The sequence below is a fragment of the Porites lutea genome, chromosome 5 (genome assembly GCF_958299795.1).
Source record: "Porites lutea chromosome 5, jaPorLute2.1, whole genome shotgun sequence".
NCBI classification, from domain to species: Eukaryota; Metazoa; Cnidaria; class Anthozoa; order Scleractinia; family Poritidae; genus Porites; species Porites lutea.
In genome coordinates this window covers 21,569,822-21,587,758 of record NC_133205.1, presented here as the reverse complement: position 1 = coordinate 21,587,758, position 17,937 = coordinate 21,569,822, and the positions used below count along the sequence as shown (strand labels likewise).

Genomic DNA, 17,937 nt, shown 5'->3' with positions numbered 1-17,937 from the left:
AGCGTAAAGTGATGAGAAACTCAATTGCAGGTGGAGCCTGGAATACGCCTCTGTGTTGTGGACACTTGGATATGTCCCTTTGGTGTCGTCTGCATTACACTTGTAAGCAATTTTTAATTGCCTCCTCCTCAAAAGACCTTGAAAAAACGCCAACTTAAGCGGAAAGCAAGCAAGCCAGGGCTGTCACAAGTCTACCCTTCAATAGATATCCACTTACTTTCACTCCAAAGGAAACAAGGAAATCGTTCGTGTTAGTAGGATTCGAGTTTACGTGGTTGATGACAAAGTTCAAGTTATCCTGTACCCTCTTCCGGGGGCTTGTTGCAGAAAACGTTCTTACGATAAGAGGGCTCTTAAGTATTGTTCTGGAACAACAACCAAATTGTTTCAAATCAATACTTAGGAGTGCCATAAACTTAGATGCTTTATGCAACCCACACAAGGGCAGCGACTGAAATAAGACCATGCGCTTCTCGCCCAATGGCACAAAAACTGTCTTCACGTATTAAATATAACGCGATCTACTACCTTGGACAAAATGAAATAAGAACAGCAAACCCCTCTTTCTTCGGAAATCAAGGATGAAGCAGCGCAAAGGCCAAAACGCGCCATTTTCCCATTTTCCATACATACTTTATTGCATCGCTCCCCCTTGGGGGCTCTTCCGCCATACATACACGAAGTAAAATAAAATAAAATAAAGTAGAAAACTATTTACATTTCGATGATGAAATAACGAATTTCTATGAATAATAATGATAGTAATAGAACATTAATTTTAAAGACTATTTACATTTCAGTAGTAAAAAACTATCTATGAATTAAAAAGATATTTACAATTCTCTTTTTAAAAGCGTTAAACTAACGAGAGTTAATAGTTTTTATTGAGGTGGGGCGGGTGGTAGGATTCTATATTTTCCATTTATTTTGTCCGAGACTGTAGTTTAGACGCTACCTTTTATGCTGCTACTCGATGCTACAGTTGGTGTCTTGTTTAAGAGAGAGTCCTTTGCAATCAACATTGCTTGGTGCCTTTTTTTAAAAAGGGAAATTCAGATATGAAAGTTTTGTTTGCAATAACCCGTGTATATTATACGCCTGCTTACTTTACCAACTCCTCACTCCATAGCCATGTCTCGGCGAATTCCTTACGTACATATCCAGGCTTTTGTCTTGATTTGTTTTGCTTTTTACTGAGTTGGCGACCACTCTCGGTAGGTCTTGGTAGCTGGGGTTGCCGTGGTCTAAATCGGCGACGGCTCGATAGGCGCAGTGCTATAAAACCCCCGCCTCCAGAAGAGCTTCCCGCCCAGCTAACTGGTCTCCGGCGCCTGGTATCTAAAAGAAATTCGAATTTCACAGGCACATCATAAAACAAGGCCGTCGATGTAATGGCTCAGAAAGGAGCATTGATTTGTCATGATTACACAGCTTGTTAGGTGTTGTTTAATATAACTTAATTTTAATCTCTTACTCTTAACCTTTTTTAACATGTTTATTTCTTCGCGACCAAGTCTGACTTGACTAACACATTTATCGTTGACTGTAGAAAATAAGTCAATAAGTTTTAAATGTCCCCACACTGCTTATGTGACAGTGCGTGCGTTATCAGGTTCACAGTGAGGCTTCAGTCTCTTGACTGCTGTCTACTGAATAGGTAAGAGTACAGGACCGGTTACATAAAACTTTTACTTTAAATGCTCTATTAAGCAGGATACTTAATTATCCTTCAAAAATTACGTGTCCGTTGCTGGTGATGTTGCTTACAATATACCAAACACCTTCAGTCGTTCGTTTCTGTGGGATCCACACAAGTTCCGTAAATTTACGTTCTATTTACCACTTAAAAGACACTTAAGTATTAAAATGTCCAAGTGCGGTTAACACAGCCACACGAAACATTTTATTGCAAAGAACATAACGAGCACTCTCGTTTGTTTCTGCGGGACCATATAGGTTCCGCAAATTCACGTTCTATATTCCATTTAAAGAGAGAAGTGTAAACTTATGAAAACGCGTAAAAAACAGTAAGCGCAGCCACGCAAAACATTTTGGTAGCAAGGCATATCGTTTGTTTCTATGGAGCAAAGGTTTCAATCTTCTAAATAAACACATGGGTTCCCATATCTGGTCCACTCTATCTAAGAAGCTAAGAACCTCCTACCCTTCAAACGTTGAAGAGAAAATATAGGAAATATAGGCTTTCAAAATACAAATTTCTTAGGATTATTTTTACAATTTCTAAAAATAACTTTGTATATTTTTTTTCCAACGTTCTCTTTTACAGACGTAATATAAAATGAGCTGGTGCAGGGATTGTGGGTATGTTCGCGCTCTACCGGGACGCTTTTACACCTGCACGAAAACTATACTGGACAGGGTGTCTGTTCACACATAAAAACGGTGATTTAGGCGCGATTTCTGTAACGGAGCGAAGCTGCACTGCGCCAATCTCGAAAGTAGAGCATCCTGACATATATATAGGATAGGTTCGATTCCACATTTTGGTGCAGTGTCCGCACGAAAAGCTATTATATTCGGTGTAAAGTGAACAAAGCCCGAGCATGAAATACCGTAAAATTCCGAAAATAAGCCCGGAGGCTTAAATTTTTCAAAGGCCCTTTTTGAGGGGCTTATTTTTGGAGGGGCTTATCTACGGAGGGAAATTTACGTTTCAAAATCGATTGGGCTAGCCTTATAGTTGGAGGTAAATTTACCGTTTTTGCTTTGTTTTACTTTGTATTTGAGGGCAATTTTCCAAGTACAAGCCCTCGGGGGGCTTATATTTGGAGAGGCGATTTAATGGTGGGTTTTTTGCGTTACCGGTTTGGGGGGCTTATATTTAAAGGGGCTTTTATATGGAGGGGCTTATTTTTTGGAATTTTACGGTAGTTGTATTACGATAATCATTAATTTTTCCAGGGTCGCTAGGCACTGTATTAACTTGGTTTGGAAGCCTTTTAAACAAAAGAGTAGATATGTGACTAACGACTTAACCACAATAGCAGAGAGGCTTGACTGGTGAGTGGAACCAGAATTTTTGTTACAGACTACTTTATCTGTCCCGTAGTAGGAACGGCTACAGAAAGCCAAACTGCAGACTGGTAAACTAACAATAGTACTGTGACATGAAGACATCAAGGACACCCGAAGACGATCTGAGGAACGTACCAACCTCTTAAAGAAACAACTCCTTTGAGAAACTTGTGCTGGGCTGGCTAACCAATGTTGTGAGGGTTTGCCATCGTTCAAAGTAAGGCTACTTTTCCCTTAGCTCTGAGGACATCTAGACGCTTGCAACTTTAAGCAAGCCCTTACTACTAGATTGCAGTAACATCTTGTCTGTTTTAATAGCTGCATGGCTTCCACTGATACTTGAGAGTCATCTAGATGTTGGCATTCATTAACTGTTTCGAAAAGATTCTTTGTGCCCCTTAACAGAGTAGCTCCTGATGAAGAGACGGACATTTGCATTCTGCGTATGTGCTTTGGTTTGAAAGTGTTCATGATGCAATGACTTTTCAGTACTTTTCGTCTGACGTACGAAATGCTCAATATCAGTGCTTTTTCTAACCTTTAACTACTTATGTTTTAACCGTTTTTATTTGTGTTTTTATGCCTACAACAGTCCCATTTACACAGAACCCACTGTTTTAGTGGAGACTGGGAACCCTTTCATTAGGTATCCAACACTTTCAACACTTGTAATACCACACAGGTTGCTAGGTGAATCTATTGTTTTAATTTTTTTTTTAAGTCAAGTGGGCATACCCCGAACACAACGCCTTATGTACTAGGTTGACTTAGATCCCCACTATACCAGAAAGGCTTTTCATACGGCAATCCGGTCTCCTCCCCTAGGTTTCCCCTCTCCAAAAAGAGCAGCAGTTCAAAATTTCAACTCGACGTAGGTAACGAACACATACAGATGACATCATAACAGCTCCATCATTTACGAAATTCAGTCGTCAACAAGTCACATTTACACTCTACACCACAAGAGCTCTGAGTGGACACCAGCTCGGCAAAGCATGCAAAGCACTTTGGATGAAAGCAGGCCTTTTAGTGAGGTAAAGAAATTTCTTAACCGTTTTCGCACGAGTGCTTAACTCAAGGAAATAGCGAAAGAGTTCACGGTTATAGCTGAATTAATTGCCGAATTGTTTATTCAACTGCGACGATCATATTCAATTTCATATCTTCATCCGCAGTTCACAAATATGAATTGTCTCATATGCTCCAAACCTTAAACGGAACAAACTCAAAAAAGGTTAAAAAAAATGCTCGATGGAGGTCGAATTCTTTTTTTAGGAGTATGTGCAAGGATTAACATCAGTTCATTTTCTGAAACCGCGCCCAGAAACAGACAATTGTGAAGAAGGACGTCTACGAGTAGCCTCCCACGCAGACGTTCTTAAGGGTTCGTCACGTATTCCTGCCTCACGAACGTCTGCTGAACCGAAAGATAAATTCCTTTCCCATTGTGCGCAAATATCAGCTGGAGATCACATGCAGATTATCGAAAACCCGATAGGCGCTGTTGAAGTCAAAGTGTTGACAAGCCAAACACATACGTACAAGCTCGATAGAGTGTGATACGTGACCAAAGATTTTTGCTGCGGACGAGAATCTAGGAGATAAGCGTTGGCTCTTTGTATATTTCTCTCTGTAAAGGTTGGATTAGATATCGTTTGCTCATAAAGTTGTTCTTTGGGTGATGCAAAGGGGGGTTACCTTGTAACACTGAACAAAAGGCAGAATTTTTTTCACGTTATTGTTCTGTAGTAACGCCGACTTCCGTTCAGCAAATTTAAGCTCCGTGGTAATTTTTTTCAATGAGATTGTGAGGGTGGCCACTAGTACGAACGCTTGCGAGTTAACTGAGTGGTTTGTTCTAAAACTGTAAGGTCTGCACCTTTCATGAGACCTTTCTGATCCTTTCTGGAGCTGTAAAGTCAAGCGCGAAATTTCTTAAGGTCCAAAGTAAACTTCCCAGATCGCATCAGATCGCTGCATGCTGCTAGGGTAAAGTTTCGAACCCAAGCCTAATAGCCGTGCACTTGGTACAGCGGGCTCAGTTATGCTTAGAGATTTATCAATAAAAGGATGCTCGCACTCGAAAAAAAAGTTTGACAAAAAAAAAACAAGGTTGACCAATCCAAAAGTTCGGGCTGCGGTAACTTAAAAGGCTTGAGGTGATTCAGGCAGCACCTCTTTCTCTCCTCCTCACTCAAGAAGACAAAAAGAGGCTTTGTTCGCAGGGTATATATGGCATAAGGCCGCGGTATTATGCAGAACTCTGAAACTGTTATCCACCTCGGCAACACCCTTCTCCATCTGCATAATTCTTCATATCATACTCAGCCTCATTCAATAATTACTTAATATAGCATGGCCGCCAAGCCAATCAAACAAGCATGGAAGTGCATAGCAGAAAGAATTAATTTTCTTTATACAAAATCGTATCATATATTAGAGCAGATCGCACAACAGATTCCTCAAGACATGGTTGTGGACCGTAGAAGTTACTTTAATAAATAAAATTTCAAACACCGACAATACTTTATAGCTTTTTAACGACCGTCGAGATAGACTATAGTTCTATCTTAACGATCCCAAATGATCGCCACCGCAAATGGTCACCCCCGAGTTCGAAATAATCACCGACTCCAAATAAACGCTGGTTTCAGATGATCACTGGTTCCAAATGATCTCTACAATCGCTGGATATAGTCCAGCGATCTAGGCGACCGCAGCAATTAACTGGAAAACAAGGCCTTACTATAATGTTTTCTGCAGAGGTACAAATTACAGTCTGTCATAGGGCAAAGTCCGACTACAATTGAGCCATATCCAACGAAGTCGTAATTGTGGTTGAACTAAGTTAACACCAAAGATCGACCATCCATTTGACAGATGAATCAGTAAACTCTACCTTCGGCGCATGTGAATTGTTGTACCAACGAAAAGACTTCGTTGCAATATATATGGCAACATATGGCAGTTGTAAGTTTGTCTGCGGAAACCGCACTATGTTCAATTTTCGTTAAAGACGCGCGTAATTCGTCCTCAAATCAGGCCCCGCCTACACGAATCTGGCGGCGGATTCGTGTAGAGCGAGCCTTAAAGCCACTCTGGAGATCGGTTTCAAAAAGATGCGGCTTCGGTGAGCGGATTCACTGGTTTGGTGTAGACCGAAAGCCAATTCGTGTAAAAAAAAATGTGCGGTTTCAAGCATTTCCGCATTCGTGCGGGCGAACAATTTTTACGCACTCAAAAAATAATCCATTACCTTATAGTTACTTATTTTGTAGGCGGTAACTTCACGAGGAGGAAAAGACAAAGTTCGCGAAAATCTTTCGAGTGAGGATAAACATCTCTAGGTTTTCCAAGAAGGGCAACGGCATTTAACTTCAGAATGCAAAGCATATTTTGTTCAATGAAATTTTTAGGTAGGATGCTCACCTTCAATTCAGGATATTCACGGATTTTTCTGCTGCAAATGTTCAGTTTTGCCGGCTTTTTTTGAAATTGCGAAGATCTAAAAAATTAAGGTTACCGGCTGCCTGTGGCACACTGTATCCCAAAATAACTGGAGACACTTTCCAGATGGAATTGGAATTTGGACTTGTTGGTTTTTGACTAGAAACTCGGAAAAACGAAGTTCCCTAAGAAAAACCTTTCGGAGCAAAGACGAGAAACAACAACAAACTCGACCCGCATATAGTGTCGACGCCGCGACTTGAATCCAGGCCACATTGAATGGAGGCGCCATTACTCAGGCTGCTTCCCACAAAAAGTGGACAGTTCAAAAAGACCTTTTTTCAGAGGTATTTCCAAAATTTATGTGTAGATTTTTACTGTGATCAAATATGACAAAACCCCAACACGTTTATTCAACGGCTTCGAGCCCGGAAACACGCGAGAATGAATCAAATCAAAAAAATAAGGAAGAGAGTTTCCGCTTTCAGAGGCTGATTCCAAAATTAAGATTACAGTGAAATGGCCGGTGCACTGAGATAGGCCGGCAATAGGCGGTTTCCGAGTTCTACAAACTCTCACTTTCAAAACGAGGCTAAGTGCAAAACCTTTCTTGTGAAAATGAGTTTTATCTACATGTGAATTAAAAATCATTTTCATATCAATGGCAATTGGAAACAGAGGCTTGGGGCAACTCATAAATGGCCTATTTTATAAGATTTAATTTAGTGTGTAGGTATCGGCCATTTTAAGGTGGAGCAAAGCTGGGTGTTAACTCGGTGTTGTTTCGAACTACACTGCGGCACTGTTTTTTAAGAGCAGTTTTCAGAGCAGTTTCAAAAAACAGTTCCAAAGTGCAATTGGCCAAAGCGGAAAATACCATTATGTTCTTTGAACTGCCGTTTGTGCAGGGCTTTATGTAAACCTCACTTTTGTTTCTTGAATGAACTGTCCGTTCAGTTTATGCAAATTTACGAGAAGCTGATGCATTGCACGTGTAAATCGTGCAAAGCCGAGAAAAGAAATTGCAGAGGTCGCGTTTACATAAAGCACTACCAAAATGGAAATCAAAGAATATTATGGTATTTTCCGCTTTGGCCAGTTCGACAAAACATCGACCCAGTTTCAAGAGCAAAACAAGGCTGTGCTCCAAGAAAAATTTAAGGGAGCCCAGTGCTCTGTTAACCTGTTAAATATAGGGTGCCCAGCATATGATTTCTGTGATAAAAACTAAGATTTCCTGGTTGCCCAAGAGCACAAGTGAGGCGCCAGGCACCGACGGGCTCTAATGGAGCGCAGCCCTGAAAACTCAAAATGGCCATTCTGCAGATCAATCGAAACCACGGTACATCGCTTTGGCGTGGAACACCACTGAAAATATAAATAAACTCATCGACAAGATGAGCTTGGGATCGGGTGCATTAAACGTGAAAGGGCCTGTAGCGCAAAAGGGGAGCATCGCCTTGAGGGTAACCATGGCATCCAAGCGAGCGCCAACCACCCGGCATCGTCACACAGGTCATGAATTTACAATGATCCGCAAAGATCAGCAAAGCAAAGCAAGGCAAAGCTGAAATATGCAATCACATGTAAGCCCCTGCAGACCTGGCGGCCACCCCACACAAGCCTGCCTGCCTGGGGCTCAACCGCTGACCCGCTAGTGTTGTCTCGAGGTTAACCTTGCCTAAATTACAATTCAGCCACATGTGACCTTGGGTGCCACGAAAATATATAACAACAAGAACTACAGCATCTCAGTTTAACATGATGTGTTAATAATATAATAACCACCACCACATATTAAAAACCATACTAGCTTTTGGAACCTTACTTGACCATGTCTTCTGTCCATAGCCATGTCTCTGGAAACTCTTTACGCACTTTGACAGTATTCTGTTTAGTGAGCTGCTTCTTCTTCTTCTTCTTCTGAAAGCTCGAACTCCCTGTCGCGGATACTTCATCGGGTGCCCCCATTTCGCCGATTATTGGGCCATCACTGTCTTCGCCAACTGCCATTCTAGCATAAGGCATTGGATAATCTGAAACAGGGATTCACCATTGGCACTTCCGCTGAAAAAACACCGCTCTCTCATTTTCAACAGAGCAAGGAAAGGGTTTACAACTTAACAACCAAAAGTGTCAACGAAAGCATTTACAACTGCGACGATCTTTTTTTTTTTTTTTTCATTTAAATTTGTTTTTCCGAAGTTCACATCATTCCATGTTTCATTCCTTTCACGGGTTAAAATGAACTCAACAAATTAGCCTGCTCCCAATGAATGGGTCTTTACAGCCCAGTTGGTAGAGCACTGCAGAGCTAAAGCAGAGGCGATGGGTTCGAATCCCGTTGAAGTCCGAAGTTTTTTTTTTCGGATAAATTTGCATTAACTTAAATCGCTATTTACAACTGCGATGACTGTATATTTTCATTTAAAAAAGAAAGCGTTTTTTCTGCTTTTGAGGCAACCCAGAAACAGGGTACGAAGCAGCGCCTAGTACAAGCGCTTTGCACTAGCCCGCGCGCGGTCGTCTCTTACTACAGAGAGAAAGGGTCGTGGACCGGAGCGCTGAGAAACGTTCAAAATGTTCAGACTTTTGCGACTACTGCCCTATTCTAAATAAAAACATTCACCATAAACAGCTATTTATCATTGGTGCTATACAGTTAAAACGTTACTTTCTCCTAAATGGGACTTGTGGACACAGGCTGCAGTTGTAGGTAAATTGTACGCATTGGCGATAAAAATTCTCTATCACATCTTATATTGGAAATGCTTTAACTAAAGATAAATCGGTGACAGAAATGGGTATCCAAAACATCCTCGAAATTCTAGCACACGACGCCGTCTTAGATTTCGAGTAGTTACATCGTGGATGATTCCTTCTAGTGTCCCCTTAGATAACAGAATGGGCGTTGTTATGCTTGTTATCCGCTGGCTGAAGCTTACACTACCTCTACAAATAACTGATCGAAACTATACGTCATTTCTTAGCTTTCCAAGATTCTCGCCACTAATTCTAATGATGATAACGATGAAATAAGAGTAACTTTGATAGAAATGTGATGCTGAATTTTAAGCATATAACCCTCTGGTTACTAGGACAGATGCTCTACAACTGAGTTTTAGGAGACCGGGGCAGCTAAGGCCACTAAACTAAACTCATTCTGCATACTGCTAAGACTGGAATGTCAAGGGTTCCATTTGTTCCTGAAAATCGAACCACGATAAAAAAAAAGTGTTATCCGGCTGCTTTGGGATTTAAGAACACAACGGACTCAAAAATTGAATCAAACTGCATTATACAGCTCGCAACTCTTGTCATTTAGATTTCACTAACACGTCAGCCCAACACGCTAATATTAGTAACGTATTATCACGTGTAGTTATATACTAAAAAGAGGAAAAGTTAACTGATAGTTGAAATTTGTGAATATTAAAGTAAAGATTAAAGACTGAATTAGTTTAATACTGCAAAGACTAATCAAAAGTTTTAAGAGGCTCAGAAATAATTATTATTTATTTAATGGTATAAATTTTAATCATGAAGGAAAAAGCATTTAAGCTTGTTAAGTGTAAAACAGATACTCCAGCCAATTGGTGGGAGAATTTAAAAATTCGTTGTTGTTTTCAAATTTTAGCGATTTGATTCCAATAAAGTAGTGAGAGTATTTTTTTTTCACTTCTTAGAGCTTGAATTCTTCACAATTTTCTACCGCCATGGAAGAGAAAATGTTGCTGCGATCTGGTTACCAACGTAGTTTATTTGTTTTGACTTAAGATAGACAGTTCCACTGTAAACAGCACGGTTAATTGTTTCAAACTACAGTTTTACTACATTTGGAAGAGACAAGAGTCGTCGCGTCACTAAAACAATAAGTGGCTTCAAGGGAACATAAAGGGAAATTCTGACAGGGCAAAAGTAGTTCATCGCGGCGTTATTCGGTTACAAGAAAATGAGTTTAAGTATGAGAAAGGTGTATATGGCTAGGCAAGAGGGAGGCTGTGAGAAGTGGATCCCAACGCTACAGAAACTAGGGAGCTTAAGCAATTAAGGCGAGAGCAGCAGTGATAAATTGAACTTAAAAACTGAATAACAGTACGCTCCACTTCAGTAATGATTACCATACAAAAAGCTATTTTAGTTAATGTTGGCAAAAACTCTAGGCGACAGGGTCGAAAAAGTAAGAGATGTTTTTGTTTCTGAATTCATCGCCTCTTCCTTAAGAAAACTCCGACAGCGGATGGAAAGGATAAAGAAAGAATCACGTTTAAAATAGCGAAATGTGATATGTCTTAACGTTAACAGTTATATTTGCGTGTCATAATTCCGAAGTCTTTCCCTGGCTTTTCCATTTGGATTTAAACTTGGAACAAGGATGCAGTCCCTGAAAACTTAAGTCCAGAAAAATTCGCCAGCATTCGATCCCCCGGACAGCTTGCTCGCAGGCTATGATTACTTAGGCTCCCTGACAACAGGGCTGCAACGATACCCAAGCTTTTCTACGATACGATACAGATCGCGATACAAGGGCCACCGTGATATGATATACTAGTATTACTATGCGGGACAAGAATAGTTCCCATTGCTTGTGGGTGGACAAGACGAGAAGCACGGGAAGCAGGGATGGTTTGCTTTTTTCTTGTTCCCAACACAAATCGCCTTAAGGTGACTAAAATAAGGAGATTGGATTGAAGACAGTGATTCCCCAAATTTTCGTTTTAGCATATGTCATTGTATCGTTACATCGCTATATCTGGTTCAAATGTCGATATTCCTACCCTAAGAAAAAAATATCGCGGTTCACACATGCATCGATATATCGTTGCAGCCCTCCCAAACGATACACACAACTGACAATCATCAATAAAATTGATCTGAAAGAATGCCGTTCACTTACAGTATGAGAAGCCCTTTTCACATCGAGCTGTTTGGATGCCGAGGTCAGAAAAGTAAATTACACCACTTTCCTGAAAACAAAGAGGTAATAATAAGTCAGGGTTAACATTTATTCTCTGATTATTTGTATAATAATAAAAGGTAATAATAATGAGGCTGAAATGGTTTTGTATACTGTGTAGGGTATCATTTTGGGTTATCGTCGCCGATCTTGGAGTAATTAATGCTCAACGATATCATGATTGTAGACAACAAAATTGGCTTAAAATTAGGCTTGAAGTTGGTTAATCTTAACCACCTTTCGTGGCGGCCACTCGCTGGAACGAATGACTTCCCTGAGTCGGGGACGTCTGACTTCCTCCGAACCACAACTGGTCCCCTGCAGGACAGACTTCAATGGCTTGCTCCAATATGGCTGTAGACGTTACTTTAACTAACGCCTAACCTTCAACGCACGGCACTTTTGAAAAGCAGGTCATTTTATCTCATTATTTTTTTATAAGAATGTGTTCTCTTGTATAAATATTGATAAACAAATATTGTAACTTTTTTTCTTTTTTTTATTTTTATTTACGTAATCTCGATGAGGTTTAACCGTGTTGAAATAATACTACTGCTGCATTAGCCTGCGAAAACAGCCGTCTCTCCACGCTTCTCGCCCCTGGTGAGGTTTCGCCAGGAGGGACGTCTGCGCCTAAGCGACAAAAACTCCATACTGATGACGTAAATTAATATATCTGATAGTCATGAATTCCAAATCTAAATTTGTTCGATTTTATGTTTCTCCTGGTCGATTATGGTAAAGTTTTGCGTTCTTTGGCGAACGAGCTCCAGCAAAACTCAAATGCTTCTGCTAGAGAAAATTCCACGAAAATTGACTGTTTTGTAGGAAGATTCATCGCGTTTACATTTGACCTTTGTGACCGTTTCTCGTTTGTCTATCGTTCGTAGACTATAGCTAAAACAATATAACTACTACGTCGACCAATCAGAGCTCCTTACCAGATTCCAGACAGTATGGAATTTCCTTTGCTGGGGGGCAAACGTCCCCCTGGCGAAAGGTCCCTTTAGCGGAAACGAGCGACGGCTATTTTTGCCGACTGATATGGCATTGCCTGGAACAAGCCATTAGTGAGCTTATGCATAGACGTTTTTTAGGTAGAGATTTTGCATTATTGGGCAATAGTTTAGCCAAAATTTTCGGGAAAATCGTCTCTACAAGAGTGAAGAACCTTAGCAATACAAGTTGGGTAGCGTCAAGGCATATCAAAAGGAAAAAGGCATCGCTTCCAGTTGACGTACCTCGCTCAAAAACGTCTTTCCTTTAGCTCCCTACTATGATATGTCTACGTGAACTCTATTTTTTCAACTGAGCTGCCTTTGTTTAAATATTGTACCAACCTTAAATGCTTTTGAAGCATCAAGTGGCTTTCTACCTCCAAACATAGGAAGAACTGTTCGTCTTTGCCGAGGTCGTCTTCTCCAAAAATCAGGAATGCAATCTGACTGATAATCTCCAGACGACCCAACATCCTGAGAACTTAGTACATTTATTGCCTACAGAAGTAAACAGTATGATAACAGTCAGCTCTTCTACAGGCGAATCCCTTACGACGTCATTGTTTGCAATTTTGCTCATTAGCATACAAGTCAACAACCTCGTTCCCAGGGTTCTCTCTCTTGTTTCGAGGGAGGAAGAGAGAGAACCCTGGGAACGATGTTGACAAGTTAACCTATAGAAGACGTCACCGTATATAAAAATTACAATCAAAAGTTGAAAGAGCTAGTTAATTTGAGTAGTTTGTGCAATTTTCAGCTCTTTGCAATCACCAACAAAGGAAATATAGGCAATCAAAAACTTCCGAAATTGCTGGATGGCGAAAACGAAACTATGAGTGGGTGCCGTTAACGTAGCAGGACAGGAGGACAGCAGACGCGTACGTAATGCGTCCTTAAATAGCTGACCACAGGATTGTTTTCTCCCAACAAACTGTTCCCTTAGCCCAGACATGCAGGGCTCGAAGTAAACTTTTTAGTGCACTTGCAAAGTTTTGCTAGTAGGATTTTTTTCCACTAGAAACTGGTGAGACCACTAGCAAATTCTTTCCCTTTGTTTGGGAGACGTGGATAATTCTAACTCGCAATCGTTTGCTAGTGGATATTTTTCTCACTCGCAGATTATCAAAATCACTTGCATTTTGCGTGTTTGCGAGCGTTAATTTCGAGCCCTGCAGACATGTAACCATTCAAAAAAGAAATAATGATTTGCAGCTCTGAGGCGAGTTGTTGGAAAATTGGATAACCCTATCTACTGAATAAACCTTTAATACGTATCCACTGGACAGTGATTTATCCGGTGAATAGCGCTATCCAACGTTTGAACAACTGGGGCCTGTTCACCAATACCGCGAATTCCGAGGGTGACCCGTTAAAACAGGTTTCACAATGAAAGGTTTGAACCCAGGAGTGATTTCATATGTAGGTTGTGTATGATCGTCAGGGTCAACGTAGTCCTGAATAGGACTGTTGTTGTTAACAGTGACTGACGTTTCGACAACCTGTGCGGTAGTCATCTTCAGATTAAAAGTGAGTTGTTTCACGTCAGTCAATTGTGTTAAACTCTGATTATTGACCTGATTGGTCAATCAAGTCGCGATGTTATTGGTCGTCTGTCAGTTGAGCCCTAATGTTAGTGGCTATGAGGACTCCTAAATGTCATTGGTGCATTTCGATTCGTCTATTGTCACAGCTAAATAGCCGTTTATGCTAAGTCAAATTGTCAATTGTCCAGTCATTCTCTCGTAGATAGATTTGCTGGAGTCCGTCGATAAGTCGTTTGTACGGTACCGGTCTCACTCTAATGGTCAAATATTAAGCAGCTTACATCATCTGTGGTCAGTTGGTTTCCTCCTTTCAAGAGATAAACACTTTTGTCAACAGCAGCGAGGGCAACCTGAGATCCTGGTGCAGCCGTGATAATGATTCTGGTGTTTTCTCCTGGTTTCCTCACGCTGTCGGCAAAGCGTAAATTCACCTGTAGAAAAATAAGTTCAGGCATAGAATGATTTTCATCACGTCAGGCCGAATGGTTAGAGACAGTGGGTCTAACTCAGTGGGCGGGGGAGGGGGGAAGGGGGCTACTCAACAAAGGTTTATAAGGTGAAGCTCCACCCCCGAGGTCCAACCCCTTACCTGTAGAAAACAAGTTCAGGTATATATACAGCTATTTCGAGAAAGGTTGTCGTAAAAACTGCACGCAACAATCCCGAAAAGTATTGTGGGTGGTTTTGAGTTCACTGTTCCTCAAAGAAATTTGAAAGAATGGCAGGAAAAGGCATGGACGAACGTTTGCGAGTGCTAAAGGAAAGCGTCAAAAAGGGAAGTGTAAAATGCAGACTGCGGACTGACTACGGGCTATTGTTTTTAGGGTTAGAAAACAATGGCACTATTGTTGTCACGTACTCATTTGTATGGTGAAAACAATAGTCCGCAGTCTGCGTTTTACACTGACCGGCTTCAAAAGTAGGTTCGACAGCTACAGTGTTGATCATATCCCATATTACCTTTGGGGATTGTCACGTGCACATTTTTTCCGACAACCATTCTCGAAATAGCTGTGTATGGTATTTTCATCACGTGGTGGCTCTAACCCAGGGAGGACGCATGCTCCCCCATGAAATCTTTCAAATTTAGGGGCTCAGACGAGCCATTTCCTGAGTTTTCCGCAGGACATTTTCGGTAAACAAATACGAAAGAACTGCCATACCGTATTTCCTCGAATAATATCCGGGGGTGATTATTTCTTCTTTCGCATCAAAAGGGGGAAAGGGGGTGATTATTCGAGGGAAGGCGATTATTTCAGTTATTGCTCACTGGACGCCGTGCCCAAAATATATATATATATATATATATATTTTTTATCCCATTAAATCAAGCAATTATCACATCAAATAAACTGAACATGGGCTTTTTAAGTGTTCCAAATTGGGTACCTGGATTAATTTTCAGTGCTTGAATAATCACTCATCAGTTTTGCTGGATCAGATTCCACTTCAACTTTACAAGGAGGGTATAAAAGAAAGAGAAGATGACGAGAGGGGTGGGGGGGCGATTATTATTCGAGGGAGGCGACTATTTTAAATATTTCCATAAAAGGGGGGCGATCATTCGAGGGAGGCGATTAATCGAGGGACGGCTATTCTTCAAGGAAATACGGTAGTTAGTTCTTTAATTTACATCTCTAGTGTTATCGGTAAGGTACAGCATTTACGGAAAAGAGGGTAAAACATTGACGCCCTCAAGGAGGTTATACAGGCAAACGGCGAGACGTGTACCCTTCAGACGGGCAAATACACCAACATAATGCGAAAGATTTATCAATCCTCCCGATTTAATAATAAAAATGTTTTCAGGAAATGAATTTTTTTTTTTTACAGATTTCAGCGATAAGCACGGGCGTATGTGCGTATATGAGCGCTACGCTCCTGGACCCAGTTGTTCGAAGGCCGGTTAGCGCTTAACCCAGGGTTAAATTTAACCCGCGTTTCTTTTGTTCAAAAGCATTTTCTCGGATAATATTCTCTGTTATTTTTAAGGGCATCCAATCATCAACTTGTTGAGAAAAAAAATTGAACTGAACTTATTTCTTAAGCTTTCTTATTATTCATTCAAAATATTTCCCCGATTCTGATTGGCTAAAAGCACACGTTTAATTCACCATAACCAGTTACTGATGACCAAATTTGGAAGAATTTTGACTTTGACGAGGAAATGACGTCAAAAATGCAGCGTTTTCGCAGGTTAAGGCACCGTTAACCGAGCAGACCTGGGAATGAGGTTGAGTTGTATTGGTTGTGAACTTGAAAAAATGGCGGACATTTCACTCGTTTCAAGAGTAAGAACTAGGCGAAAAAATAGCTAAAAACATGGCAAGAACAGCAAGAAGACAACTCGAAGGGCGACATCTGCTATTTGGAGAATATTTGCGAAGCTGGACAAACTTAAACGTACACTATCGAAGATGAACTGAACATCGATGAATCGATGGAGGTAAGCATGGTTTAGCTATGTTTTTAAACTAGGAATTATTTTGAATGAATAATAAAAGAGTTATTGAATTCGGCTTTCGTATCATATGAAGAATTATGGAGATCTCGGAGGGTGTTATCCGCCTCGGCCTACGGCCTCGACAGATAACACCCTCCTCGATCTCCATAATTCTTCGTAAGATACTCAGCCTTATGCATTAGCGTCTATAGACAATAGAGAGATTAAGATTCTCGTTTACCGCAAACGGCAAACGTCAGACTCAAGTTGAGAATTTCTTAGAAAAGAAAATAAGCAGATAAAAACAGCGCCGAACAATTCTTATGGTTAAAACTGGCATATAATTTGCACGGTTCCGTGCAGACGGGTTGCGTCCGGAGCCGTGCAAACGGGGTCTAAGAGCACACAAAAACGTGCTCTAGAATGAACACTGATGATCTACCTTGTTTTCCAAAGTGTCCTCGACATCAATCACCAAGTTATCAGCCACAGTCTCCTTGTTTTGGTCATCCCTCACATGGAATAGTAAGACGCGGCATTTTGGCACCATCTTCTGGGTCACATTAAACTCAATGAAGCCCTGGCTGGTGAACATGTCTTCGTTTTTGGAATTTTTGAATGTTTTCATGCCAGGCTGATAATCAACGGGATGCAGTTTACGTTCCTGGGCCACAAGCTTTCCACGACTAAACACCTTTCAATTACAAAGAGAGAATACATGCATGTAACTTAGAACACTGCAAAACAATCAAGCCATTTCCTAACCAGTGTAGCGAGCGTTTCCGCGCGAGTTCGTCAAGAAAGTTCTGACGAGAGTTAAAAAACTCAGCTGTAACTCGATTGGAAGCGCTTGCTATGCAGGCAAGCCATTTCTCTGTCAATTGCCATAACTAAAAACTGTTTGCCGCCAGTAAAAAAATATCATACAGTTGCAATCAGATCTAAATTTAAAGTTTGACCCTACAGGAGTAAAACAGGGAGTTGGAAAAGGCAGTCATGAAAAAAAAAAGGATTAAACTAAAATAAAAATGATTTTATACTCACTTGCAAATGGAAGTTGATATTTCTAGTATTCGTGCTTGTAGTGAAATCAAACATGACCTTTGCAGTGGATCCAACCTGTTGAATATGAAGGTTTGACAACAAATAATGAACTGTTGTTATTAATGAGTTTAGGATTTACCCTTTCACCCTTAAAAAACAAATTTCGCCTTATATAGAATTCTCAGAAAAAAGTACAACTACACTGAAATTCTGTCAAAGAGTTTACATTTGTATAGGTAGTAGCAAGGTTTGTAGTGATATTTGGCATAAATACCACGAGTGATATTGTGGTTGGGGAAACTGTGCCTTGATACTTCAAAGAAAGATCGTAACTCTACAAAAACGGGCCTTACGTCTCATTTACTTCAGTAAGTCTAAGGACCACGCCGTACCCTTCCTTCTCAAATCAAATTGCCTTCCCCTGCCTAGCCTATTTTTCAGAGATTGTAGCTATTTATTGTATGATAT

The 17,937-nt window shown here is 40.6% G+C and overlaps 2 protein-coding genes across 4 annotated transcripts in view; one reads left to right on the top strand and one right to left on the bottom strand.

The window, feature by feature from the left end:
* Nucleotides 1–17,937, top strand: part of LOC140939250 (aldehyde dehydrogenase 1A1-like) — a 199,714-nt gene that overhangs the window by 58,664 nt on the left and 123,113 nt on the right. The window lies entirely within an intron of this gene.
* Nucleotides 1–17,937, bottom strand: part of LOC140939247 (C3 and PZP-like alpha-2-macroglobulin domain-containing protein 8) — a 62,244-nt gene that overhangs the window by 20,244 nt on the left and 24,063 nt on the right. Inside the window, exons 14-19 of one of the 3 annotated variants that reach the window (XM_073388825.1) lie at nucleotides 17,470–17,544; nucleotides 16,868–17,119; nucleotides 14,264–14,413; nucleotides 12,781–12,936; nucleotides 11,381–11,450; nucleotides 8,312–8,519 (exon numbers count right to left, since the gene is read on the bottom strand). In XM_073388825.1, coding sequence (XP_073244926.1) covers nucleotides 8,312–8,519; nucleotides 11,381–11,450; nucleotides 12,781–12,936; nucleotides 14,264–14,413; nucleotides 16,868–17,119; nucleotides 17,470–17,544 — 911 coding nt within the window. Of the gene's footprint in view, nucleotides 1–1,106; nucleotides 1,339–8,311; nucleotides 8,520–11,380; nucleotides 11,451–12,780; nucleotides 12,937–14,263; nucleotides 14,414–16,867; nucleotides 17,120–17,469; nucleotides 17,545–17,937 lie in introns of all 3 variants that reach the window. The other 2 variants (XM_073388824.1, XM_073388826.1) reach the window with 2 other exon arrangements.